This window comes from Tamandua tetradactyla, chromosome 6, assembly GCF_023851605.1.
Source record: "Tamandua tetradactyla isolate mTamTet1 chromosome 6, mTamTet1.pri, whole genome shotgun sequence".
Taxonomy (NCBI): Eukaryota; Metazoa; Chordata; class Mammalia; order Pilosa; family Myrmecophagidae; genus Tamandua; species Tamandua tetradactyla.
The window spans coordinates 10,789,147-10,817,143 of NC_135332.1; the positions used below are offsets into that span (position 1 = coordinate 10,789,147).

Below are 27,997 nucleotides of genomic sequence, written 5' to 3' on the forward strand. Positions count from 1 at the left end.
CTGAACAAACATCAAGGTAAGCTTATTTGTTAATAGAGTTTTAAGTTGGATATTTTTAGGATTTCCATAATGCACAATAAGGGTTTAATAAATGTTTATAGAATTATATGGAAACCTTTAAAAAACATTGAGGTGAATCATTTTTGCAGTATTCCTCCTTGTTAGACAGCAGTTTTGAATCCAATTTCTTTCCATTCTGTTTCTTTAAAATCAGAACTTTTAAAGAAACTTTAAGGCTTTATGGTATATAAACACATATTTAATGAGATTGTATACTAACATATCAACTTTGCCCAACTTTCTTCCAGCACCAAGTAAAAGACCAAATAACTATTTTCTGACTCAACGATTAAAAGCTAGAGGCATTGTCTGTGACTTTGTATTTTCTCCCCATTCATGCTGACTTTCAGGTTAAATCTTTAATGTAATTGGACATAATAAATGCTATCTGGACTGACTCTGAGCTGGTAAAATATAACTCATTAGTTATGAGTTAAAATATGTCACATTTTGAGAGACATTCAGAGATGAACAACCAAAACATTGAACAAATTCTAAAAAACACAACTTATAATTCAGTGCTGTGTTGGAACCAACTCATACCAGCTCATAAGAGCTGATTGTACTCCACTTCCCAACTCCATGCTCAGAGACATCACATGGTAACTTGAAATCAGCCATGGTGGAAGTATTTACACCACCAAAATTGGCAAACAACAAGTCAGTCTCTCTTTTTTCACCTCCAGAAAGCCACTCGTTAAAAATTTACTAGCACACCACTACTTATTGATACATTGACTATATGTCTCAGCCATCCTGGTTGATACCAGTTGTCCTGGGAACCCATCATTTTTACCATTTGTCCCAACCCTATTCACTCTCCAACTGTCCTGGTTAGGATGACAAATTAAATAATCTCTATGCATATTAAGAACAATTGGAAGCTTTGGAGATTTTTCACCAGAAGTGAAGACTGAGCTGGAAGGTAAGAAGCAACTCCAAGATTCTTGTCTTTATTTATCTGAAGAGCTGGCTGTTGGAAGTAGCAGGAGACTTGTTTTGCAGATCCCCAGGAGACAGCAAGAGGAAGGAAAATCTTGTGAAAACTACAAGGAGACACATTATTTTATCTCAGTCTAAGGAAGGACTTCCTCATTGGTAGAGTTGAGTCATCATGAACTAGGAACACAACACGTGAGGGGCGGTGCCGTCTTGGTCAATGAAGATGGTCAAGCAGAGACTGACCATCTTGAGGGGATTTTGTGGAGGGGCTCAGGAAATAAATTCTTGTGAGTTTAGTGACCTTCTAATGAATCACATTATGAGCTCAATCCTCCAGACAGTACCTGACTCCATCTCTCTGCTAACTATCAGAGGGTCTTTGCCTGGTAATGTGCACATTTGAAATTAGGTACAATTACCAGCAGGAAAAAAAGATCATTCAAATTCAGGAAAAAAATGATGCAAACACAAACTCTCATTAAGCCTCATTTGTACAATATTAAAAAGCAAATGATTTATCACTAAAATGAGAGTGTACATCTTGACAAACTCACTACTGAGATATAAATATATATATATTTTGCTACTGATAAATTTTTTGTTATACATTTTTAAATCAACTCCACGTCAGCACAAAGAGAGGAAATTAAGTCAGGAGGTTCAAATAACTTTAGGTACATAGGTGGTGGGAGAGACTTTCAAGGAGAAACCCACTGTTTAACAGGAGGACCTCAAGCACTTCCTCTGTCTCCACGGTAGACAGGCAGTTAGAATAACAGGAAGACCTCAGTCCTGCAAAAAAAGGCACCTGTCTTTCTGAAGGAGTGGTTGCTGCAAGGAGGCTGCACAAAAACAACTTAAAATATTTCACTGCATACGGAAAATCAAGTTAAAATCAACAATTCTGCCCATTATCTAGTGTCTACATTATATCATTTAAAGGTCTGACAGTTATATTTCTCTATTTCAAATTAGTTTACTGAATTCGTCATGTTTGATTATCACAAGAATTGTTTGGACAATTTTTCTCCAAGATTGGTGCCTTTCTTACCTAACACTTCTCTGCCTATTCCTTCAGCCTCATCAATCCTTCAGCCACATCAATCCTTCCCATACTTTCCCTTCACTGGCTTTTCATCACCCGGAAAACTTTACTTTCATCCACCAACCTACAGGCATCTCAATTCGTATTCTCCCAATCAGTGTGTCATTTGGCAGACACTCCTATGTGATTTACTATTGCCTGACACTGTTTCGAGTGCTTTACAAATATTAATTCATTTACTTCTTCTAAGAACTATATGAAATAGGTATTAGGTATTCTTGTTAGTTTTCGTACAGATGTAGAGATTGTGGCACAGAGCATTTAAATAAAGTAGCTACAGGCAGTATTTGAACACAGAGAGAGTAGTACCCTATTCAACTCTAGCTACTATGCTATGCTCCCTCTCACTTTTAAAGTAAAAAGTCACACCAATCTTAATTTGATTCTCTGAGAAACCGATGTTTGTTCTACTCCTTTCATGGAAATGTGCTTTATCTTTACCTTCTTTTCCTGACTACCAGTTTTCTATTTTAAAATATATATTTCCATAAACTTTGTTGAACAGACATATTAAAATCAATGTTACATTGTTTCCTTTTGTACACATTTTACACATGTACCTTCTCCTTAAAGAATCCGTATTTGTTGAATTCTATACAGGAAATCACATTTGCCTATTTTGTGAACGCTTACACTCTCATAGATTCCATTAACCAATAGCAAAACTCATTTACTTGGTTCTTTGAGTCCAGGACAGTGATTCTCAACCAGGGATGATTTTTTTTTCTCCCTCAATGGGATATTTGGAAATGTCTAGACTCATTTTTGGTTATCACAGCTGGGGCTTGGGGTGAAATTGGCATCTCGTGGGAAAAGTTTAAGGATGCTGCCAAATATTCAGCATCCTTAAACCCCCAGATCAAGAGAATTATCTGGTCCAAAATGTCAATAGTGTCAACGTTGAGAAATCCAGTATAGGATAGTCTGTATAGCTAAAACTATTCCATTGAGGATAATTTAAGCACTTCCTCAATGGTATCACAAAAGCTATACAAAAAAATACATATCTATATTTTTATTTATATCTATACCTACCTATCTATCAGTCTGTCAGATTATGTAGACACGAGTTACAATACTCATATTTCATTTTCTTTTCTCAGAAGCTGAATTGTTTACAAAGGGTCCAGACCCATACCTAATCTTAATAATAATGTAGCACTCATGGTAAATGATTATAATTGCAGATCTGTTTAGCGTTATATTAATTCACTCATTCAGTCATTACAGTTTTTTTTTCAAGAAATTGGTATTAAGTATTGACTATATGCCATGCAGTGTTCTAGACGAAGTAGTTTAGGATGAGGTTCTGATTAATTACTGGATTAATGTTAGGATTATTTTAGTTAATGTTTACTAAAATTATTATTATGGTCTTTATATTTGTTGTGGTTTATTTACATTTTTATACACTTATAAAATAATGTTTCCTGAAGAAGAAATTGAGCAAAGTGTTTAACATAAATATAGATCAGAAAAGAGAGAGAGAAAATCAGAAAGCAAATCATCGGTTGCATTTTGCACTTTTCGTCCAATTAGTTGAAACTGATGTTTAGCTATATCACATGTACAAAGAGGAGCCAGGTTTGGATCCAATAATAGCAGTCATTTTTTCTCCAGGATTTTGCAATGAAACCATTGTACCAAATAGGATTCCCTCTGCAAGTCTACCAAAATTATCTATTTTTAATAAAACTGACATGCAAAAATAATTGTAAGACATTAACTTATTTAAAAAGTTAATTAGGAGTAGACCACGGTGGCTCAGCAGGCAGAGTTCTCGCCTGCTGTGCCAGAGAACAGGGTTTGATTTCTGGTGCCTACCCATGCAAAAGAAAAAATAAAATAAAATAAGTTAATTAGTTGACAACATTTTATGTGACAAATTGTAATATCTTCCATCTTAAAACAAAATAAAAACAGTCTCCCCAAAAAACACCCTCTCTTGATCCCCACATCCTTTCCCACCCATTACCACTGTTTTCTACTCCATTTACTAGCACAACACCCTACAAGTATGATGCCTGCTGTCTTCACTTCCTCTCATTCAATTCACATTTTTTGCTAGTCTAATTAAGTGCTTGTTTTCAAACTCTACTGAGATATCATTCATCAAATTCACCAATGACAACCACATGGCCAAATTCGATAGTCAATTCTTAATTCTCATTTTAATCTATCTTTATATATGACAGATGATCACCTCTCTTTCTTACAACCCTTTTTTCACTACATGCCACACCTCCTGGTTTTCTTTCTTCATTCAATTCTTCTTCTTTTTCTCTTTTATTGGATCCTCCTCATCTCCCCAGTCTCTAACTCAGTTTGCTCCCAGGCTCAGTCATTGGAAAACTTTTCTTTTTTAAACTACTCTGACTTCTTGTGCGATCTCGTTCATTTTCCTGGTCTTAAATATCATATATATAGATAATTTCCAATCTTAAACCTCCATCCTATCTTCTTTTAGTTGTTAGCATATCGAATTTACCACAATAAAACCCCAGCTATTGATACCCCCACTTCACATCTTCTCTCCCAGCATCCTACATTTCTGTAAATGACGTCAGTATCCACTTGATTCCTACAAATGCCCACATTTTCATGATTAGATCATTCTGAATTATGAGATGCTCTGATAGGTTGAGAACTGAACACTGAAGTAAAAAACGTTGTCTTTTACTTATCCCCAAATTTAGATGAAGTAGACAAGCTGCAAAACGAAACAATCTTCTCAGAAAGACACCTAACCTTGTCCTTGGAACTGTTGCAGAGGTTGTCAATGGTCTTCTAAGGACACTCATATCTCTGGAACCCAAATGAAATGATATTGAGCAAGCGGCTGTTTGCCTTAGGTGTAGGGTTGCGTTGTTAGACAGGGTGTGTGTTTGTGTAAAAAAAACCTTTACTGTGACAATGATTGAGCATGCAAACTCAAGAAGAGCACAATTGGAAGAAGTTGTACAAGCCCTGGAGGTATTAATAACAAAAATCCAGCCTTCTGGGAAGATAAAAAAGTTGAGAGGCAATTTGGGGCCACTCTGATTTGAGGGAGAGTCTTGTCATTGAATAAGTCCACAAAGGTTTGATCAAGAGACAAAGATGTACATGGGCGGAGAGGAAGGATATTTCCTCTTAATTCTTGTTTTCTGTCAGCCACCATTGGCAAGACTATCTCCCATGTGTAGGCATGGGAACCGGTTAAAGAAAGTGTTGATTCACTAGAGTGAAGCTGAGAACTCAGTGGCCTTTGTCTGTGGCGAATGTGTCTGGAAAGGCAAAGAGGAGCGAGATTCCCCTGTGGGGCTTCTCATCTCCATGGCGGGAGGAGGTGCTGACAGCTTCAGAGAGCACGGAGGGGCCAAGAGAAAAGAACCCTGAGATATCTAGCTGCAGGGCTCCTACAAGATGGAAAGGACAAGGGGTTGCAATCTGAACTTCATTACCTGTGACTAAGGTAAGAACACTTAGTGGGTGACAAAGGGATCCAAGCTCAAACTAATTGTTTGCCTGCTCTCTTAGGCTTAGTGTATGTCTGTCTGCTAACAGACACCTTTACAATGTCTCCTTGGGCTCAGAAGTCACGTTTTATTGTTGCAGTGTCTACGTCTGGGAAGCGTTTTTCTTTCTTTCATAGAATCTCTGGAGAGTGCTATATTAAACAGATTAAGAATGCCCTTACCGTTTATGGATCAGTTAAAGGAAGTAACCTTCAGAGAGTGAGAGAGAGACTAAAGGATGATGATTCAGCCAGCTGAACATCACTTATTGACGTGGGACAATGTGGAAGAGAATGAGTCTTTAATTTCCTGTGGAAATAGACATTCGCATAGCTGTCTTTTTGTCTGTCTTTGCCACTCTTCTCCTGCTTCAAAGTGAAAATGAGCAACGTCTAGGATTTGAAACTATGTGCAATAAAATATGCTGTCATTGATTTGGAAGTAATTACATCCGCACAACTACAAATATAGACATGACTACTGTAAAGACCTTTAAAAAAAGAAACTGCTACAAAGTAAATTCAATAAAACGATAAGCCCCTAAAGCATTGCCATCTCATCAGGTATGAATGGACTGGGCTGTCTACTTTTAATGTTTTTCTTCTATTCATGCTTTATTTATTTTTTTTTTTGGCATTGACAGACACCGGGAATTGAACCCGGGTCTCTGGCATGGCAAGCAAGAACTCTGCCACTGAGCTACCACTGCCCTTCCTCATGATTTTCTTTTGCTTTGCATTTTGGACTGCTGCTGTGGAATAAATAAGCCCTGCTACCTTCATGCCTCCAAGATTAAATTTCACGAGTGGAGGTGGCAGTGGTTGAGAATGCAGTTTGTCTCCCTGGGAGCTCCAGAGGCCGCATAGATAACGTGGTCATGAGTTCGACTATAAATATCATATTTATGAATGCCTTCAAGCTTTGCTTTCTTAAAGCCCTCCTTTTAATCTTCTTTTATTTCCTAAGATCTTTAAAATAATTCTGAGAATTCGCAGGGAACCAGGGCCAATATCTCCAGATGTTCTGAAGTCCACAGTCCTAAACTTGGAGCCTTAATTGTCTACTTAGCAGAGTGGCCTTCCCAAATTACTCAGCTTTTCTTTGCTCCTTTTCTAAAGGTTTTAGTAATATATATCTACCTCTTCGATATTATTTAATCTGATTTGCGATGATACCTGGCACATAACACAAACTAAATGGACACAATTTTTGTTAGCTCACTTTTATGTAGGAGGAAAACTCTGATTTAGAGAGTTCAGTGCTTTAATAGCTGAGCCCAAAATAATGTCCCAAGTGGCTCAACCCCAAGGAACACAAGTCTTCAGTTCTCCAGTTTCGAAAAATTCAAGTCAACTATAGTTTGTAGGGAGGAAGTAGGAACATAGTTGCAATATCAAAGGTAGTTCTGGCAGCTCTGAACACTGGCTCTGATCTGCTTTTGACCAGTGACACAACTTCAGCTTTCAGGCTTCCGTGTTCCATCTCTGAGCATCCCCCTCTGATGATCCCTCTCTGAGGTCAGGAAGGTATGTTGGGATGGGCTGGCATGATGGGTAAGGAGGGTCAACCGGACAGGGCCAGGGAAGATTTGGGGGTACATAGCTTAATAAAGACAAATCAGTGATTTCACAGTTTGATCTTTGAAATGTAGACCATCAAAACATCTGCTTTAAAGTGGGTCTGTCTCAATAGCCTCTACCACTGTCACTGTGGTTGCTTCAAACGAGCTGAGGCAGGAACGTTCCTTCTTTGTCCAAGCATTTAAGCTTTAGCTGAAAACTATCATTTAGGAGATACCCACTATCTTTATAATGCTATCTGATGTGACTCTCATAATGACCCTTTTTAAAGGGATGGGAATCAAAGAGGCAAAACAACTAGACTGAGTTTAATTAGGTAAATGGTGGACATGAGATTCAAACAGAAATTAGTCTGACTCCAGAAGTGACATCTTTTGTGGGCCATGGTGGCTCAGCAGGCAGAGTTCTCTCCTGCCATGCTTGAGACCCAGGTTCAATTCCCAATGCCTGCCCAGACAAAAAAACAAAACAAAACAAAAATGAAATCTATGTGATTTAGGTAAAGGCACTATTTGGCTTGCATGACACAAATAATATATCTGGAACAACCGACTGCGATAAGGATCACCAGGGGCCCTCATGGGATCCAGAGCACCCAAACCGGAATTTGGTTCTTCTTCCAAAGAAGCACAATGGGGCTCAGCGGCACCCTGAAACCCAAGGGTAAATGACCCAGAAAAGGTCTCCAGCCCTTGGAAACTTCCCTGCCAGCCATTATCCTGGGTTTCCTACTTGTCTCTCAGAAAATCCATGATCCCATCTGAGATGCTCTGGGTTAGGGCCATACAGAGAATTACAAAATAAAAATGAAAATGGGTCCACTCAAAAGTGTCCATGCGATGAGTAATAGGTAATAGCAAACATGGGATGACATGAACTTTTCTGTTGGTATGACAGGATGGCTCATGATGATTTAAAAAGATATGAGGCGATTTTGAGGGGTTTTGCTTTACCAAGAAGCATATAGTAATAATGTCTTTCTAACGCTGTTTATTTTTAATTCTCTTGGACAGACTTTCACCTCTGTCCAGCTCATAAACTTGGAGTAAATGTTATTTACTAATTATTGAAAAATAACAATAAAAATCCTTAAATCTTAGCATGAAAAGACAACTTCAGAGTTACCTGGTTTGATCTAACAAATCCAGGAAACTCTTCTATATATTCTTCAAGTTGATCATTCAAATTCTTAATAAATAGTCCCAGTCTCCACTAGATCCTTTGCATTGTTAATGATACCAACAATTAAAAAAATCCTTCTTTTTACAGGTTTTAAATCTACATCCCTATAAATTCCACACACATATCCTATCTCCTCCCTCTGCGGCCCGGGAGCACATGAAGACAGATTTCCCACATGTGTATTCAAAGGTATGAGGGATTTGGAGCAGGGATCACGCTTTAATAGTTGTAGCACACCTAGCACATTGGACATGGAACATAGCTGGTGAGCAATAAGGGTTTTGAACCCATGATTGGATTAGATCCCCTCTTCATCTTTTCTTTTCCTTCAGTTCTTGTGATCTGTTCCTTCATCATTATAATGACCTTTCTTAAAAAACAAAGTACCTAGATTTGAACATTATGCTTTAGAAAGAGAATACCTCCAATTTTTGTTACATCTTTGCCTTGATTTTTGAGGAAAGATATATTTTTTCAATGTCATTTGTCTCTCCTTCCTTTCTCACTGCTCATCTTTGCTAGCTTTCTGAGCTTGACACCAGCCAGCTTTTAGTGTGACACTAGTTGCTTAATTTTCCCTGACTGAATTTCTTCAGCTTTCTTAGAGCTGAGAGCACATGACCCCATGAGCAGGCCTCTCTGCTACAGGTTCTGAGACAGGCAGGTCCGTAGAGCTTCTAAGCAGCTCTGAAACACATCTTAGGAACTCACCCAGCAGCCTTGCAGCTAGTTCTGTACCCAAACTTGTGCCTCAGTCTCAATGACTAAGTTTCCTCCTTTCGTGGAGATCAGGTTCTTTCTCTGTGGAATGAGATGAACTTCTCATAATTCTTTTTCTAACATGGATTGCATGTTTAACCCTGAATAAAACTCCCAAACTTGCTAATCTTCAATTCTTCATTCTTAAAATAAAGACGATAATATCAGTGGGGTTCTCAGGGTTGTTGGGAGAATTACATAAATTCATGTACGTGAAGTGCCTGGCTCTTAGGAAGTGTTTCTTCTGAGTATTCTATCAGATCTTTATCCCCTCTCAGGCTGGAGCCCAGCTCCCAAACCCTATCTCCAATCCAAGGACCTGGTTACTTTCTGCCACACTCTTTGATGTTGAATATTTGCCTGCCTGCATCCCTATAGGCTGCCAACTTACATCTCTCTTAAAGCCCCTACTACTGTGTTTCCCTTCTTTCTTTTCCTTGGGCTCCTGTTAAAGCTCATTTTAACTGAAGACTGACCATCCCTTCTTCTTATACTGTCTTCCAACAGTTTAACTGAACTTCTGTCCTTCTGCAGTCATAGCAAGACTCACCTTCAAGCATAGCAAATGCCCCTTCTTGACCTTTGGACCTAGATGTCTGATCATTACATTACCTAATAATCCATATAAATCAGATTTCACACTTAGAAAGTGGTTACCATCTTTTTGCAAGATATGTGCTCTCAGCCACGGATGCAATCGTCTCAGGTCCACAAGTTTGCTTGCCACCGAGAAAGAAGCTATGAGCTCTGCCTTACATGATCAGCTCCTTGACTGGGATTCATACTGCTTGCCCAAGGCTGGAAGTCTCAGAATCCTGGTTCTATTCTTGCAACTTAGGATAGAACCCACTTCTCCAAAGTGGAAGGAACCACCTGCACCTAGAGTATTCTGGGTGGTAATGGTAATACAAGCTTTTTTTTATAGCATTTCTTTTGAAGTGAAGATGGGGATTTATTTTTTTCCTATCCCAAACTTAGATATTCTTTCATCTCTAATTTTGACCTGAGAAACAACAGTTCCTCCTGAGTCATGTCATGAATTCCCCACCCCCCTACTTTTTAAATTGAAACTGAGCTGCCACTGACATGAATCCCCTTTTGACTTGTGTCTCCTCTTTCCCACCCCCATTCTTCCCCTATCTAATCATCACCACCTGAGAAAGAAAATTCGTGATCACAGTTTGAGAACGTTCTTGAGGAGAGCAGGCCAATTTTCTGTCTACCTCAGTGAAAATGGGTTTTGTCTAGTCACAATTATTTCGTAAATAACCTATTACATGTGCAAAAGTGAATTTGGAAGGTTGAGTTTCTAACACAGTCAGACACCAAATTTGCAGACACACATGCATACACACACATACACATCTGCTTTTTCAGCACTGAGTCTCTATGATTAGAGCTAATTCTTCCATAGGAGTCAAACTTCTGGCTGCATAAGGAATTAATGCCAAGATAATGCTGTGTACTTTGGATCTATGCAGTAGGAAGCTTTATCCTTGCTGCTTTCCTCAGGATGCTCTGTGACATCACTCACGCTGAATTGTTTTTCCCTTTGTTAAAACTCTTTGGCTCAATTCCAAAGGCCATCTCAAGACAACAGCCTTTCCCTTCTGTCTAACCACTGGACGGGTAATCTCACAGTTGGGAACATTCTTCGCATTGCCCAATTAGCTGTCACTGATAGCACCGCTCCCAGGTCTGGGCTTCCTTTGGCCTCTTTCACTGATGACACTTCAGATGTCCCATGGTTTGATCAGATAGGGTTTTGTTGGATGACAGTGTGTGTACACTAGTATGCACATCACTGACGTTATTAGTGTGGCAGGTAGACATATCTCAGGACAGTTTGAAAACTCAGATGCCAAAGCATCTTCCTGCAACCTTGGTACTTGGAGTTAGAGACTAAAAAAAAAAAAAAGAATCTTCTTGATTTTAGAAACCCTGGTTCAAGAATGATATAGCAAAGGATGCACATCTCTGGGCATAACATTAAGCTTCACACACCATTTAAAACCCAGGGATACCTGGGTTGCAATCCTACTTCTTCCACTTTCTGACTCTAATGACATATTGTAAACTATTTCATCCCTCTAAGTCTGTAAATATAAAGGGCATAATACACCTACTTTGGGGGATTGTTTCTAGGGGAGACTCACCCAGTACTGAGCCCCTACGAGAAGGGATTGAGCTAGGCTGAGGGGAAGGTGTCACTAAAAGGGAAGCAGGGAGCCCACAGAGAAACCTTGACTATTTGATCACAAATTGCATACCGGCTGAACCTTCAAGGATGCACCATGCTGAAGTACTTGGTGGTAACTTTCAACCTCCTGGCCATTGCTGCCTTTAGTACTTGAGATTTTGTTTAGTGCTGCTCTATTGAACTAACAGAAAACCTCTTGGGGGAGAAGGGACTGGGGAAATCTGCCCACAGGTAGGCAAATCTACAGTCCCAACATGCTGCTTCTATGCAGAGAGGAGTCTTTGATTCAAGGGAGAGGATGGACATCAGGAATAGCCCTTGTGGGGAGAGGAAGTGGAAACTTGCTCTGTTTGATGGCACAGGCACAGATATTGTGTTGCATTCCTAGGCAACCCTGGAACAAAGAACCCCAGAACCAAATGAAAGCCCTGGGGTGGAGAGGGTGCTGAGGGAGAGGAATCTTTTACCTCTTTGATTTTCACAGGATTTGAGTGCCTAGAAATACGAATGACTAACAGGACATATATCCCTTCAGGCAGTGCAACATCAAATGTTTTTGGAACTGGCATAGGCATGCTCATGATTTATTGAAAATCTGTCTTTGAGGATTGGCTTTTTTTTTTTCCCAATGAGGGCATACAATCTGTCTTTCCACAGGAAAGTTACTTGAGATTTGGGAGTTCAAATGCCAATGGTGTTTACATTTCTAGGACTTAGAATGTCAGTATTTCTTCCTCTATTTCTAAACCCTACGAGTGGAAAAAGCAATTTTAGCCCATAATATATTCTTTTCATTAGTATTTGAATCTTGGGCCAGACTCCCAAGACTCTTCGATTAAATGACTTTTTTTCATAAATGTTACCTGTACTGTATGGGTACAAAATGGCATTTTGATTAAGTTGAAGCAAAGTGTAATTTTATTATCAGAGAAAACATGTGTTTCTGTCCCCTTCTTCCATCATCCTCAAACAAAGGGAGGCCATATGGTCTTCAGTTGTCATTGTTATGAATAATTTTTAATAAAGTCACTGGCTATAATTTGTTGAATTTTCAAACTTTCTCCGTATTGTTTGTGCTGTGTACATTCTTGGTTAAAGAGTCTTCACTTGGATGAGGAAAATCTATTTGTTCATACCAACCACCTCTCATTTTCAATAGGCAGATTATTTGCTGTATAAATTAACTCCAGGCATTAAAAATAAAATTTCACTACCCAGAATGTTCTCCCTGATTGCATGCTGCTAGCACCTAGCATGAATTCAAGAACCAGAAAATCATTTTAATAGCTTGCACTGTACAGAAATGGGGCACTCTTCCCAAAGCATATGATTTATTCCAAGTTGTAATGGTTATGGATCCCAGAAAAGAACGTTCTTAAAGTTAATCCATTCCTGTGAGCGTGGGCCCTTTGCAAGTAGGATCTTTAGGTGAGTAGGACCTTAACTTTAGTTGACATGTGACCCACCTCATTGCTGGTGAATCTTCATCCTCTTAACTGGAGTCCTTTAAAAGAGGTTGAAATTCAGAGAGAGACACAGAAGCTCAGCAAGAAAGCCACAGACAGAGCAACAGAAGCTGGAAGCTACGAAAGGGAGAGAAGGGAGAGACCAGCAGAGTTCACCAATTGCCTGGCCATGTGACAGAAGAGCTGAGGATCCCCTGTAGCCAGTCTTTGGGTAGAAAGCATTGCTGGTTGATGTCTTGATTTGGACATTTTCATAGCTTTAAAAATGTAAGCTTCTAAGTTAAATAAATCTCCATTGTAAAAGCCAACCTAGTTCTGGTATATTGCATTTGGCAACTTGAGCAAACTAAAACACGAGTTGAATGCAAATAAATGTCTTGCCAATTTCCTTTTATGATTGTCTATGGCACCATTTTCCTTCATTAGCCTGGGCAGTCAAGAATTAGACGCAAAATCAGAAGGCCAAGGAAGCACTTTTGCTCCTGATATGCTGGGAAAGGGCTCAGACTTTGTCACCTTTTGCTCACTTTGGTATTATCTGCTATAGAAACCCCCAGTCTCTGCAGGCTGTCTTCACAGAATGTCAGGTATACTTGGCCAGATGGAGCTCCTAAAGGGTAGTAAAAGTCCTCATAATCTTCAATTATAGACCCTAATAACATCTCAGCTATAGTTAAATATTTATTCAATCAAAGAATAGACAAAAGTTGCTCCAGGGTCTTCTGCAGCCTTCCATAGAAACTACTGTATTTAGCTAAATAATGTGGAGTCTCTTACAATGAAGAATAAACCTCTTTACCATGAGGTTTAAGGGGAAATGTCCTCATATGTCCCAAACTCAACTGCCCATTACTTTGAATACTTCAGCATGAGAATGGTATCTCTTCTCTTTTGTAGGAGGTCTTACTAATTTGGGTTACCTCTGTTTGTATAGACATTCATGGATAATGAAATTCCAACCTTCCAATTCAGGACAAGGTGATTCATTTTTCATCTATAGCACTATAGTGGAAGCAAACGTGTAAAAAGCTGAGAAAACTGAATATGTGGAAATTCAAGAGTCTATTAACTGCACCAACTCCTGTCAGCTACCTGAATCTTCTATCTGTGTTAAGTGGCAATGCCTTCCAACCAAGTACCCTTGAGAAGGCACACACTAATAGAAATCCAATCTGATGTGATAGGCAGGCACATTGCTTAAGTTATCATCTCAAAAGACTACCTATCTAAGTCTTCGTAAGAAGATCTTTTGTTTAGTATTTTATGGCCTCATCAATTTATCAGTGTCCACAAGGGAAAATAGGAATTGAGACTATAGCCAGCCAATAAGCATTGTCTTATTTTCCTCCCTACTAAGGAGGTCCTGAGGTTTCATTTTGACAGCTTAAAACAGAAATCCAATCATTTAAAGGTCAAAGAAGTGTAGACACTATCCAGAAAGTTCCTGGTCTAATAGCAAATCACATCTGTGAGTTCAAAGCTTTCCAGCCATCGAATAGATTAACAAATAGACTCTTTGCAAATTGCCAAAGAGGACAATTTGCAGACAGTTTTCACATATGGATGGGAAAATAGCTACAGAGAGGTGGACCTTGGATTTCTGTTGGAATATCATAAATAATGAACTTTAAGTAGGTCAAAAGTCACAGCATGTATGCTTTCCATAAATTACATTTGTTTTGAAATGAAGACTTAAGTTGAACCGAAGCATCTCATAAACTGAAATATGTGGGGCTATTAAGGGTCAATCATAGGTAGCCTGGCACATAGAACCACAGTGAAGGGTGTTTTGTCACCATGTCAAAGAAATCCAAGTATGTGACAAGTATACAATGAATTCTATTTTTAGTGATGCTTGTAGTTCTTTGGGCAGCTGAACTGTCACGTCTCCATGAAGATGTTGAATGTCAAGGTAATTAGATACTAGAAGGGAATTCTCAGACAAGTCTGGAAAATTGCCAATCTTATAATCCATTGTGAAAAAAAAATGGCAGCTGATACCCCCACCCCCACCTCTAATTTGGATCTGCAGTTGATTGTTGACATTGATCTGGATAAGATGATTCCATTTTCTATTAGGTCTGGGATTCAATTGAGATGACAGCCATAACTGCAATATGATAGATGCAAGCAATGTGATTAAACATTAAGTAGCGGGTATGGTGAAGGGAGGTCTGGAAACATGGCTTCATTTAATCCTCATAGCAACCCCTACAATACGCATTTTTCAGATGGGAAAATGAAGACCTGAAGAGGTTGAGTAACTTTTCCAAAAGTGCACATTCTTCCTAATGATCAAACAGGCATTTGAATTCAAACATATGTTTGTTAGAATCCAGAATCTCAGTTCTGGAAATTTTACGCTGGTAGATCTCTATCTTGAGGATGCAAAGGAATCAGCCGGGGAGCAATTGAATCCGAAAAATTCTAGTCAAGCCCAACAATATGCAAGTGCAACAGGTTTCCCTAGGGTTTCAGAAGTGTAGGATCAGTAGACTACACTTTAAAAATTACTGCCGTGCTATATGACTTGCAGAGGCATCTGAATGAGACTGTATTCACACACAAATATGAATTTATTGAGAACTGGCTAGGACTACTATTTAGGCAAATCTGCTTTGTAAATATTGAATTATCGTCTTCGGAATTCATCCATTTCCAAGGACCATTTCCTTGGGCCTTAAAAGTTTATCAACATAGACCTTTAAGCAGTAAAGTTACAAAAGAGCACAATTTTTAATATTTCCTTTCCAAAGTTATTGAAAATATTAAGATAAAAGAAAGATTTCTAAACCAGACTTTACTACAGCAAGCCAAGAAATGAATATATTAGCGGTTTAATATGGCTTGGAATGGTGAAGGGAGAAAAGGGGGCACCGGGAGAGGAAACTGCATTTTGATGCCTGTTTTATTCTAACTCTGCTTTATGTCTCCCCAATATGTTACCAACAGCTTTCATGATTTTTCCAATTGGTCTCCAGTGGCCAAATCCAACCCCCCTCCCTTCCTGCTCCTTGTTTTAAATGAGATCTGGTTTTACTTAGATGAATTAAATGTCACTATATTTGTTTCTGTGAATTGTTCCAGCAAAAATTACAGCATCAACGTCTGACTTTAAATGTCTGTAAGACTGTCTGTCTCCCTGGGTTATTTATAGTTGCCTTTAAAAAGCTCTAATAAATGCTTTTGGATCGGTATTGGTTTGTTTTCCCTTTGTGTAGCTTCAGAATTGGTACGCGTCAAACTATCAACTAGCAATACTTGTTTTCTTTTTGCAAAAGTAATGCATGTTCACTGTAAAATGTAAGACAGCAGAGATAAGCAAATAGAAGAAACAGGAGAAGCCGAAATAATCACACCAAACAAAGAGGGCCATAATTAGCATCCTGATGCATATTATTGTCTTTTCTCCATGTTTAAATATATTCGAACTTGGAAAATTATACTTAACAAGCTATTTTATGGTCCTGTATTTTTTTCTCGCTAAACAACATGTTTTAAATTTTCATGTCATTCTTGCACGCCATCACTTTTGATGACCGCAAGTAATCATTATATGATAGTACCAGTACCTGTGAAACCAACCCTACATTTATTTGACAGGCAGGCCATAGATGAATTTGTTACATTCATTTATTAGACAGGTAGACCATAGATGAATTTGCTATTATAAAGAGTCATACAATATAGCCATGTCTTTATGTTCATTCATGCTAATTTCTCTTTCTTTGCTAATTTCTTTTAAAGGATTAACTTTTACAAGTGGAATTGCTCCATCAGAAGGTGCACAAAATTCATAGACTATTGTCACATATAGCCAACTTACCTCCTGAAATAGTTCAAATTATACATATATACATATTTGAGATGACAATATAATAGCATGCACTTGTATTAGGGGAACTACATTTCTAATAATTGTATCACTGCTTTAAGAAATTTAATTGAATATTTTCATTGCCAAACAATTTTTTTTTCCAACTCCAGATTTTCAGAGTTTGGGCACCTAGTTACATGGGATTATACTAAGCCGTACAGTCCTAAAAAAATTGATAAGCAAAAGCAAATAGTATGCCCTATTTTAAGATTTCCTTTGGAGGTGAACCAACAGGATTTGCTGATAGTTTGTATAATGCAAGTGGAGAGTAATTAGATCATATTCTTGTATATGAGAAATATTTTAAAAATGTTAATGAAACTGAATGTTAGCTGATTTTCTTTGTTTTAAACAACAACACTTTTCCCTGGTTAACATAAGTAGAAAAAATATTATTGAAAAGATGAGGTAACTTATAGCATCAAAGGAAGTATGGAGAGTGAGAGAACGTGATTTGGGTAGAAGCAGTGGAATCTTATATCAGGGACTGTTTCTCAAGGACCTGCCATTGGTGTCCTCCGGGACACTTAGCTCTGCACCACTGGTCATTTGATTCCCTCTGGTCATTTCAAATAATAGGATTCAGCATCTCTGTGTCACTTCCTCAAAATTCAAAGTCTGGTTGAAATAACACCCATGTTTATCTCCCTACACCCACTCTTATATTTCCCAGCCAATTTTTCAATGGACAGCTAGAGTGATCTTTTCAAATGCAAGACTTCTCATGTCATGCCCTTGCTTAAGATACTTCGTGGCTTTCGCTGGTCTTGGTAGAAGGACCCAAAACTTTGATTCTACACATGACACCTGTATGCTCATCTATGCCCCAGCTCTAGCTCTCTTTTCAGCTTCAACCTTGTCAGATGTTTCCACCCCACCCCACCCTGCCTTCTGACATTCGGAAAGCATGCCCTCTACATCTTTGAGTCACAGAACTCTGCAAGTGTTATTTTTCCCTGCCTGGGAAAGTCTTCTCCTTCTCATTTAGTCAACATCCATCATCCTTCAAATTGCAGCTCAAACATCCATTTGTCCCAGATTAGATAAGGACCCAGTTGTACAAGCTATTACAGGAAACAGCAGAGAGATCTTTATCCAAATGAAGGGGTGAGGAAGGAGTATAAATAGGGAGAGCTTACAAATGCTAGCCATTTTGCCTATTTTATATTTTATCATTTATTCCTCACAAAAACTTTTTGAGATAAATCAAGTATTATCCCCATGTTTTAAAGAAATACAGTGCAGCTTAGAGATATTTACAAGTTGCCTGATATCACACAGCAAGATGTGGTTGAATCGTAACTAGAATCCAAGTCTTCGACCTCCATATCCCTGCCATTAACTGCTCCCCTATAGGACCATACTGTGGAGGTCGGACTGTACCCCACGAAAGCAGGAGGAGAGAGACCCACTTTTCAGGTTTTGAATGATCACTGGAAGGAAGAAGGCAAGAGATGAGTTCGAAGGCTGTTATGTAAACCAGGTGATACAAGGTATGAGATCAGGAAAGCCTGAACTCCGTGATAAAATGCAAATGAGCTCCTGTCATGACAGGTACTTGTGAGAACCAGGCCTTAAAATGAACTTACAGCTAGGGGTGCTGCAGCCAAACCACCCGTATGAGAAACTTAACCAGATAGAGGTTGTGCCGCAAACAAAGTAGAATGGAGAGCAAGGTCTGAGTTGAGCATGAATGGAGGGTGGGTGAGCCTGGCTGATGCCTCCATGCAGTTTGTCTCTCAGCTTGAAGCTGAAACTGCTCCCATCACCCTTGCTAAATAGAAGTCTCCCTCCCTTGCTTTTTATTTTGCTTGATAGCAACTATTACTCTCATGTCTATTGACACCCAACTCTAACATGTAAACCCCATGCAGGCAGGGACCTGGCTCAGAAGGGTCCATGGAGGGGTCTGGAACATAGTAGGAGCTCAGTTAAGAAAATGAATTGAAATAAAAAAACAAAAAAACAGGACCAAAAGAGAATGAAAGTGCTCAGTAACAAGTTCCTCCATGGAGGGAATTTAGAGGCCATTGAAGAAGCACTTTCCTTATACAGCAAAGAGAGATTAGACTGTGGACTTGTGGCATAATAGATTCAAAGGGACCTGGAATCTCCTGACATCTAACCTTTGCACCACCTCAAACTCAGCTCCATGTAAAAAAAATCTAAGAAACTTGGGCTGGCATCCAACCAAGACAGGGTTGGGCAGGCTGATGTTAAAGATAAGAACAAGAGAAACCTTAAGAGCCATCTTACTAAAACATGAAGACGTCATTTAAGACAAAGGATAGACATGATGAACACCTTGTGAATTTCTTTAACCTGTTAACTCTGCAAGCTTGTCAGTCTTGTTTCCTTTACTCTGGTTCCTCAGAGTGAGTACCAGTAAAATCCTTAAACTGACTGTATGTGTGTGTGTATGTGTGTGTGTGTGTGCCTGCATCTGTGAAGGACAAGGAACAGGGGATCTCCCATATGGCAATAGCTATGAAGATGAAAGGAAGATGTCACAATCCTTGATGCTTTAGGGATCCATTAGGACAGAGATGTGGCCCTGGTGGCTTATGGTGGGAACCAGTGACGCCATCCCTGAACTTAAATGGAAACCTGTATCGGGAATCACATATTGACACATTTTGTTTGCCCTGATCTCATGCAAGGAGAAAGATCTTTTAGAGGGTTAAAACAGGTGCTCTGTATTATAGAGGAGAAAACTAAGTCCTCATGAGATTCAGATTCAAGCAATAATTATTGAATAACTACTATGAGCCCAGCCCAGTGAAAATGGCTTCCCATTCATCGTCTTGCTCAAGCCTCACAGTAGCTCAGTGACTTGGGTAGTATTATCCTCATGTCATGGATGAGAAGACTGAAATTCAGAGAAAAATATACCAGGTACCTGGGAAAACAGACCTGGAATCAGAATCTGCTTCGTAATTCAGCCTTCTCACTATACTAAAGTAGCTTTAATTTCAGCCAATTTCTTCTTAAAGTAATTTGATTTTTACACCAAAATGAATTATAATTCATATTATTTTGGTACAATGTTAACATCCAGAACATGGAGAAACACTATCCAACCTTCAAATTGCCTCCATTTCTTTACCATATTTACCATCATTTTGGCTGAGACCGTTTTTATGATTAGGATGTCGATCAGAACTTAAGAGAAAGCGGAGCTAGAAAGAAGATTTCCAGAGAATGCTAGTAGGGGTGCAGTTCTGTAGTCCTGGACTCCTGCTTCCCCTTCCAGTTCCAGTTTTCAGTTGAGTTGTTTGTCTGTTCCTTATATTTCGGCCCATTTCCTGTAATAAGCTGGCACTAAACTGAGTCAGGAGGAGAAATGCCAAAGTTGTATCAGGAGAAAGGGTGAAACCCATGGTCACTAAGGAGGAGGAAGGGCCAGGGTTGGAGGGGGAGGTGGGAGGCAAGAAAGAACAGAGGAGAATAAACACAGCTGTAGGTTAACCCGAGGCTGGCTCTGGGGATGACAGGAACTGAGGAAGAAATATGAGAATGCCACTGGTGTGGCAACAAAGGAGGAAGAGTTTGAAATCATGGGGACAGGGAGTGTTTGGAGACGTGTGGACAGTATCTAGTAGGTACTGGGTGTAGCAGGTATCCAGTGACTGATTGAAGCGTTCCACCTAAGGGTATCTCAAAGTCTTACCAGGATTCCAGGCAAGATAAGGTCAGGAATAAATCCCGTATAAGAAGTTGTGGGACAGGTTTTGACAAAATAGCCTAACTAGTTAGGGGTCTATCCTAATTCGTTTATAACCCTTTCCCTTTCCTCCTTAGCAAACAGGGGCTGCACACAGGAGCCACTGACTATCTCCATCTTCTTCCACTGACTGTGAAATGCACACAGGAACCCTCTCCTGGCCCTCTTCCCTCCTGCAGAGCTCTACCTAAGCCTGACTTCACAGGCAATGGCCAACACATGGAATTAGGCTCTCTTTTTTATTCTCTATCTCATCAGCTCTCATGTTTCCACCACAACTTATCAAATAGTTCCCAGGAAACCAATTTGATTACAATGACTTCAGGTGTTAGCTAACTCAGGTCACTTATATGATAAAGAAGGTACTTGTTAACCTCAAAGGGTTTAGACATTAATTACTGGATTTTACTGAGTACATTTTAGGTCTTTTGTGTGTGTGTGTGTGTGTGTGTGGTGCATCTCAAATTACAGAAGGTAGACAATTAACATAAATGCAATCTGTTTTTATTAAGTAGATGCTAGAGATGAGATACATTTTTTCCATCCATGTGACACAGGATTGTAAAGTCTTAGCCACTGTGCTGTACCATGAACATTCTACTACAAGAGTAGCTGGTAAATTGCTGAATTGGAGAATATATGGCAAAATGGCAGAGGCATTGCTTCAAAATTGGTGTGTCTGATTATATTAATCAGGGTAAAGTGTATTAAATAAAAGATCAATACATATTTACTTTGTTAAGCCATTTTGATGAAAAGGCTTCCATAAATTCATTTGCTCATTTTTGAAGGCTGAGAAATGGGAAAGGCTGAATATAATTAGTTGGTTATAATCTATCATTTAGTGTAAAGACAATTATCTTTCAGTAACGCTTCATTTACATAGTTGGAGAATCAAAATCAATGACTCAAGTATGAACCTAAACCAGATCCAAATGCTTTTCACTGGATAAATTGAAACTGTCTATCACAATAATGAACCACATCAAATGGTGGATTTAGGGCAGAATTCTCACAGCTATAACTTGCATCCCTGAAATTATTCAGAGATAAACATCCCACATTCTCAAATTTGCTCATTTGCAGCATGTATTAATTGAAAATCTAGTCCCTAATTAACATAGTTTTGAAAGTGTTTTAAATGACTACTTTATAACAGTCGCTGGCACCACTGAAATTCAAACTGATGCCAACTGAGTGCCATTTCAAATAAAAACATTTTTTTAGGGGGGGCAGCTGAAAAGATCAGACTCACACACTAGCTCCTGATTTATGGACTGCATTTTCAAGCTCTCTGTCTCCCTCGTTCTGTGCAATCCCCTTAAAAAAAACTGAATTGGAACCTCTTAACAAGAAAGCAATCCTATCTCCAGATAGGCCCTTTTATTTGAAATCATATAGGCCATTGATTGTAATATGTTGCACTGCCACGCCTTGTACAACCAGGCTAGAGAGTGGAGACTGAGAATCACATTACAGCTTCATCTGTTTCGCAAGTGACACTAAATGACAAATCAAGCAAGAACCTATAATGAATACTGGAAATACTTTATGTATGATATTCTAGTAAGCGTTTTGGAATCTCCAGGTCTCATCCTGAAATTACACAATTGTCTCCTCAAAATACAGTGTAAGTGCTGACAAAGGAGAGGATATAAGTACTCAAAACAGTTCTCAGGATGGGTGTGTGAAGTAGCAAGCAGGTGAGTAGCAAGAAACTTGGTACATGCCTTACAGGGATTTTTTTTTGGCCGATGAAAAGTTTCCAGCCTGTAAGCAGAGTTACGTCCTTCACAAGTGGCCCACCAAACAAAGTGTTTATTGTAAAGTGGGCCTGATCTCCAGAGAAAAGAGAAAAATGACTCCTTTTTTGACTGGAGGGAAATTAACTCTTTCTACCCTTTTATAGCCCGGAAGGCACTCAACCCAAGTGCTTACTGATTACTTTCCCTGCTTGCTTCCAAAGGGGTCTCTATGCCATGAATGGTCTCTGCTCATACTGCTTTTTCTCCATAGCAGAATAGCAGGAATTTCTCATCTAACTGCTCCCTTCCCCTCTAACTGCCCCTCTATCACAGGTACACTATACAAAAAAAAAAAAAAAAAAATCCAATAATTACTAAACATTTAAAATTGGGTGCAGTTACTTTCTCGAACAGAAATAACTAAAGAACGTTTTGGCATTACATTTGTAAAATCTACTTTTAGACTGGACCTGGGAAATCCATTAACCTATACCATGGATGCTAAAGAACTCTGTGATCTGCCTTGATATTTTAAAAACTGCATTTGGAGGGAGAAAAATTACTTTACCCAGGGATGGCTGTGAAAGCATGTGGAAAATGCTGAAAAGGGGGAAAGAAGGGTGCAATTGTAGCATGCTCCCTTTAAGAGGGAAACAAGATTAGCAACTTTGGCAGATGTCCTCCTTCTATTCAGAGGGAGAGAAGAGCTGCCAGTGTCAGGGAGAAAAAAAAAAAAGATGATGTTATGGGACAAAGGCAGAAGCAATTTTACACCTTATTAAAAAGCCTACCTGGGAGTGGTTTTCAACTCCTCTGGGGTTAAGAAAGAATCTTTCCTCTCAAGACTAAAGGTGGAGCTAGGGGAAAAGGAGTTCAGTCTTCAGGAGATATCCCTGTCGGTTCTGTCCTGTCTTGGGAAGGAGATCAGGAAGAAAAGCCTCTGAAGCAAGAAGTCTTGAAAGGTGAGGGGCTACCTATTATAGCATCCAATATGTAAGTAACGTTATAACATGAAGACAAAAGCTTTTAATTGCATCCTTCTTCTAATGAAAACAACCTCGTTTGAAAGGTTTCAAAAGCTTGTGAGACTGCTAGACAAATATCTGAATTGTGTTTTGCCTTTTTACATTATTGAGTATTTGTTTTCTAAATGCCCTCATGCCAGAAGGGCCTACAGAAATGAAACAAGCATTTGTATTTTATTTCTTTAAAGTCAGGTCAGAAAAGATAGTGAGGTTTCATTTGGGATAATTATAGAGTTTACTCAAACCTTATGCATATAGAAAAATGTAATTTTCTCTAATTGCATATTTGGTTCCTATCATAGACTGAACTGAATTCTCAGCAGAAAGGAGTTCACTCAATACTGAGTGCCTCTGTCGCTTAAATAAAGTTTTAGCTATTTCAGATGGCATACAACTGCTTCAAATTTGGCAAGTTGCTATAAAGATGGAAACTTAACGCTAAAGTGTGTCGACTTTTCTTTTTTAGGTTTTAACTGAAAGCCCAAACTAACAACGAATAACACACGTAGAACTATTTCTGCTCCCACACTCACCTGCATGCTCCAAGGGCACAGGAAAGAATGAGCTATTACGGCAGCAGCTATCGGATTGTCAACGTGGACCCCAAATACCCAGGCTACCCCCCAGAACATGCCATAGCTGAGAAGCGAAGAGCCAGAAGACGTTTGCTCCACAAAGACGGCAGTTGTAATGTTTACTTCAAGCACATCTTTGGAGAATGGGGGAGCTATGTGGTCGACATTTTTACCACTCTTGTGGACACCAAGTGGCGCCATATGTTTGTGATCTTTTCTTTATCTTATATTCTCTCCTGGTTGATCTTTGGCTCTATCTTTTGGCTCATAGCCTTTCATCATGGAGACCTGACAAATGATCCGGACATCACGCCTTGTGTGGACAACGTCCACTCTTTTACAGGGGCATTTTTATTCTCCCTTGAGACCCAGACCACCATAGGTTACGGCTACCGCTGCGTCACTGAAGAGTGCTCCGTGGCGGTGCTCACTGTGATCCTTCAGTCCATCTTAAGCTGCATCATAAACACCTTCATCATTGGCGCTGCCTTGGCCAAAATGGCAACTGCTCGAAAGAGAGCCCAAACCATTCGCTTTAGCTATTTCGCGCTCATAGGCATGCGAGATGGGAAGCTCTGCCTCATGTGGCGCATTGGTGATTTCCGGCCAAACCATGTGGTAGAAGGCACAGTTAGAGCCCAGCTTCTCCGCTACACAGAAGACAGTGAAGGGCGGATGACAATGGCATTTAAGGACCTAAAGTTGGTCAACGACCAGATCATCCTTGTCACGCCAGTGACTATTGTTCACGAAATTGATCACGAGAGCCCCCTGTATGCCCTTGACCGCAAAGAAGTGGCCAAAGACAACTTTGAGATCTTGGTGACATTTATCTACACTGGTGATTCCACAGGGACATCCCACCAATCCAGAAGTTCCTATGTTCCCCGAGAAATTCTCTGGGGCCACCGGTTTAATGATGTCTTGGAAGTTAAGAGAAAGTATTACAAAGTAAACTGCCTGCAGTTTGAGGGGAGTGTTGAAGTGTATGCCCCCTTTTGCAGTGCCAAACAATTGGATTGGAAAGACCAGCAGCTCCTCAACATGGAAAAGGTGTCACCAGTCCGAGGATCTGTCACATCGGACCCCAAGGTCAGACGACAGTCATTTAGTGCTGTGGCCATTGTCAGCAACTGTGAGAGCCCTGAGGAGGACACCACCTCTGCCCTAGATGAGGGTAAGGAACCGCCTTACCAGAAAGCTCTCCTGGCCTTAAACAGAATCTCTGTTGAGTCCCAAATGTAATCTTCAATTGTAATTACAAAGGCCACCACTCCACTTTGTCCTCCAGCCAATCGCTTCCAGCTAAGTGGTTGTCAATGTGGCTTCTAAAGAATGATATAGCTATGTTTTATGGTGAGGGGGGATAAGTAGAGTAGGTTAAAATTTAAATCTGAAGAATCTCATAGTGTCCAATTCTTAAATTAGGAACGCTATATAAGATGCCTAATTGATTAATTTAAATTTCATCTCCGTTTGTTATCCTACATACTTGTTATCTTGAATTGGAAGCGCAATGCTCAGAAATGGAGCACAAAGGCAGGATGCCAGAATAAATAAAAATTGGAGGAAAGGTGACAAGCATGAATTCTAACTTCTTAAATATATCAAAACTGATAGAACGATGAGTGATTCCCTCTAAAAACTAATGTCATCTCACCAAGATATGTGTTAACATATTTCAGTAGACTGCAATATTGAGATATTTTACTCTGAGGTCCGCTGGTTGGTTTCAGTCCCTAGGTTTGCACCTCATGCCTCGAAAACAGCAGATTGGGCATAGATCTGGCTACGAGAAATAGGCCATGCCACCCATTTAGACCGTTCTTCCATGAGCATTTGCCCAGGGAATGATCAATGATTGCTAGAAGCTGTTTCTTTTTTCCATAACCCTGAGGCAGGAGAAAAAGTTGGCATCGTTATTCAGAGTAGTGTTTCTCTCTGAAACACTGTGGTTGAAGAGCAGAAACCAGGCGGTCACGGTCCTCCAACAATCTCCAACAAGATGGCACTTACACCCACCTCCACCTTCTTCAGCACATGGGGAAGGAGCCTGATCGTAAGGACGGGGTGCGGGAGTGTGTGAGCTGTTACCAGCGTTCCCAGACTCTTTGGGAGAAGGCATGGCATGCATGTGCCCTGAGAGATAGTAACCTTGGCAACTTACAGAGAGGATGGAACCTCCTTTGCGGGGAGGGGGGAGAGTTGTTTGTGCCAACAAACAGTTATATATGCTTTCTGTCTTGGTCACCGCACGAGACATAAAACGACTTGAGTTTGGCTTTTAGGAAACTCTTCCACTGGACTTGGAACAATCATTTAAATTGGTGATTTTGTGAAATATAATTATAATTAAGGCAATTTTAGTATACATGAGGTGGATGAGTGCACAAGACTTGCTTGAATTTTAGGACATGAGATACTTTGTGTATTCCTATTTCCATGTAAAAAGATGTTAATCATGACATCTTTAAGCACAAATTCAATCAACTGTGAGTGAAGTCTTTTTGAGCTTTATAAATTGAAGAGTTCTTAGCTGCATTCAGATTTATCTGTTTTTTTTTAAATTGTTGCCACACTGGAAAGATGTATATGCTGCAGTTTTTCATTTATGTGTTTTATTTTATATATATATATACATATGTATACCCATATATATATATATTTTTTTGCTTTTCCTTGAAAATCAATCTCCCCCCTGCCCCTCCTCTTTTCTGCTTCATTTGAATGAAACCACAAGTAAACTGAACTGAGTCACTGAGTCCAAGATTACCAATAAAAGTAAAGTATATAGGTAAATAAAGAGGTGCTCTATTCTTTCTTTCTCTTTTTTTTCCTTCTTTCTTTTTTTAATGGCCTAGGAGCAACAAAATTATTTTTAAATCACATGTGCAAATCCTTTATTCCTACTGTTTTATGGATAAGAGATTTGTTCAGGTCACAAGTTGCAAAACTGTCTTAAAGTTTAAAATCAAAGATCTAAATAGTGTAAATTTTCTGTCTTGCTTTGGGAATGAAAATTCCTTTTTTTTCTTTTTTAAATTATGCACACACTGTAGAGTTGGATTTTATAGCAGCAATTACTTAGCTAAATTTGAGTCCTAAGTCTACCTGTAGAAAACAACCACTACCACAAAAAACCAAAAATGACTCTTTTTTTTAATAGCTTGTTTTGCTGCTCTGCTTTATGATAATGGGGGATGACATCTAGTTTCATTTCACTTTATTCTTTCTTTCCTGGACTTTGCCTCATCCATATAAGAAAAAGGGAATCAATATCCAATTAATTACATGCAACTGTGCCATGTGCCTCCACCATCAAATTCTCTTAGCCAGTATAGAATGCAAAATCAGCATTCTTATGTTAATTATTAATATTTGTCTCTAGTTTTCTGCTTGATTTATAACATACTTTCACATTCTAATCAGTTATTCAATAATGCAGAGCTTAGAAAAATGCAAAAAAAAAAAATATATATATATATATATACACACATGTAACTATATTCCAGGTAGTGTAAATTCTGCAGGTTTGGGTACAGAGCACTGAAAATCAGAATGCCATCTCACATAGAACATAAGCAGCATTGTAAACCATTTTTATGGGTTTCTAACAGCTTGTAGAGAAGCTATATACGAAGTAACAATTAGTTGTTTCTGTAAGCATTGCAAGAAGTCTCTGTAAAACAGCGTTTCTAGTTGTTGAATGCTCTGCCAATAGTGAGAAGTAAGTTGATTTTTGGCATCAGTTTTCTCCCTTAAAATGAAATTATTCCGTGGAGTTAATTAGATAGACCATAAACTGTGAGGGGGGTGGGGAGGGAGAGAGAGAGAGAGAGAGAGAGTGAACAAGAAAGAGGGAGAGGGAGAAAAAGAAGGGTATTACTTTCATGTGCCATGAATTCATCAAGTACTGTTGTGCCCAAGAGAAAAACATTAATAACTATGCATCCCAGTCTGTGGCTGGGGTGGTTAAGTGGCACTGTTATGGCCAATGGTATGTCTGCAGAAATCTCTGCGTGCGGCCTTTAAGAAAGTTCCTTTTTTTTTTTTTTTTTTTCACATGGGCAGGCATGGGGAATTGAACCCGGGTCCTCGGGCATGGCAGGCAAGCATTCTTACCTGCTGAGCCACCATGGCCTAAGAAAGTTCCTTTTAAACAGACTGACTCACTGGGCACATGCCCTTTTACACTGCCCCTTCATCTTTCTTCCCATCTGGAACTCAGACTTGATAGCTGGAGCTTCTGTAGCCATTTTG

At 39.3% G+C, this 27,997-nt stretch overlaps 1 protein-coding gene and 1 long non-coding RNA gene across 3 annotated transcripts in view; one reads left to right on the forward strand and one right to left on the reverse strand.

The window, feature by feature from the left end:
• The window catches only part of KCNJ16 (potassium inwardly rectifying channel subfamily J member 16), a 44,622-nt gene extending 18,288 nt beyond the window's left edge, over positions 1 to 26,334 (forward strand). The window contains exons 1-2 of one of the 2 annotated variants that reach the window (XM_077162986.1): positions 22,976 to 23,099; positions 23,629 to 26,334. In XM_077162986.1, coding sequence (XP_077019101.1) covers positions 23,723 to 24,982 — 1,260 coding nt within the window. In that variant the 5' untranslated portion in view covers positions 22,976 to 23,099; positions 23,629 to 23,722 and the 3' untranslated portion in view covers positions 24,983 to 26,334. Of the gene's footprint in view, positions 1 to 22,975; positions 23,100 to 23,628 lie in introns of those variants that run through there. The other variant, XM_077162987.1, reaches the window with a different exon arrangement.
• On the reverse strand, positions 6,869 to 11,680 carry LOC143685798 (uncharacterized). Its single transcript, XR_013176738.1, has 3 exons — positions 11,396 to 11,680; positions 9,078 to 9,268; positions 6,869 to 7,206 (listed from the first exon to the last, which is right to left on the reverse strand). It is a non-coding gene; the product is annotated as an uncharacterized LOC143685798 (long non-coding RNA).
• Positions 26,335 to 27,997: the final 1,663 nt, after the last annotated feature.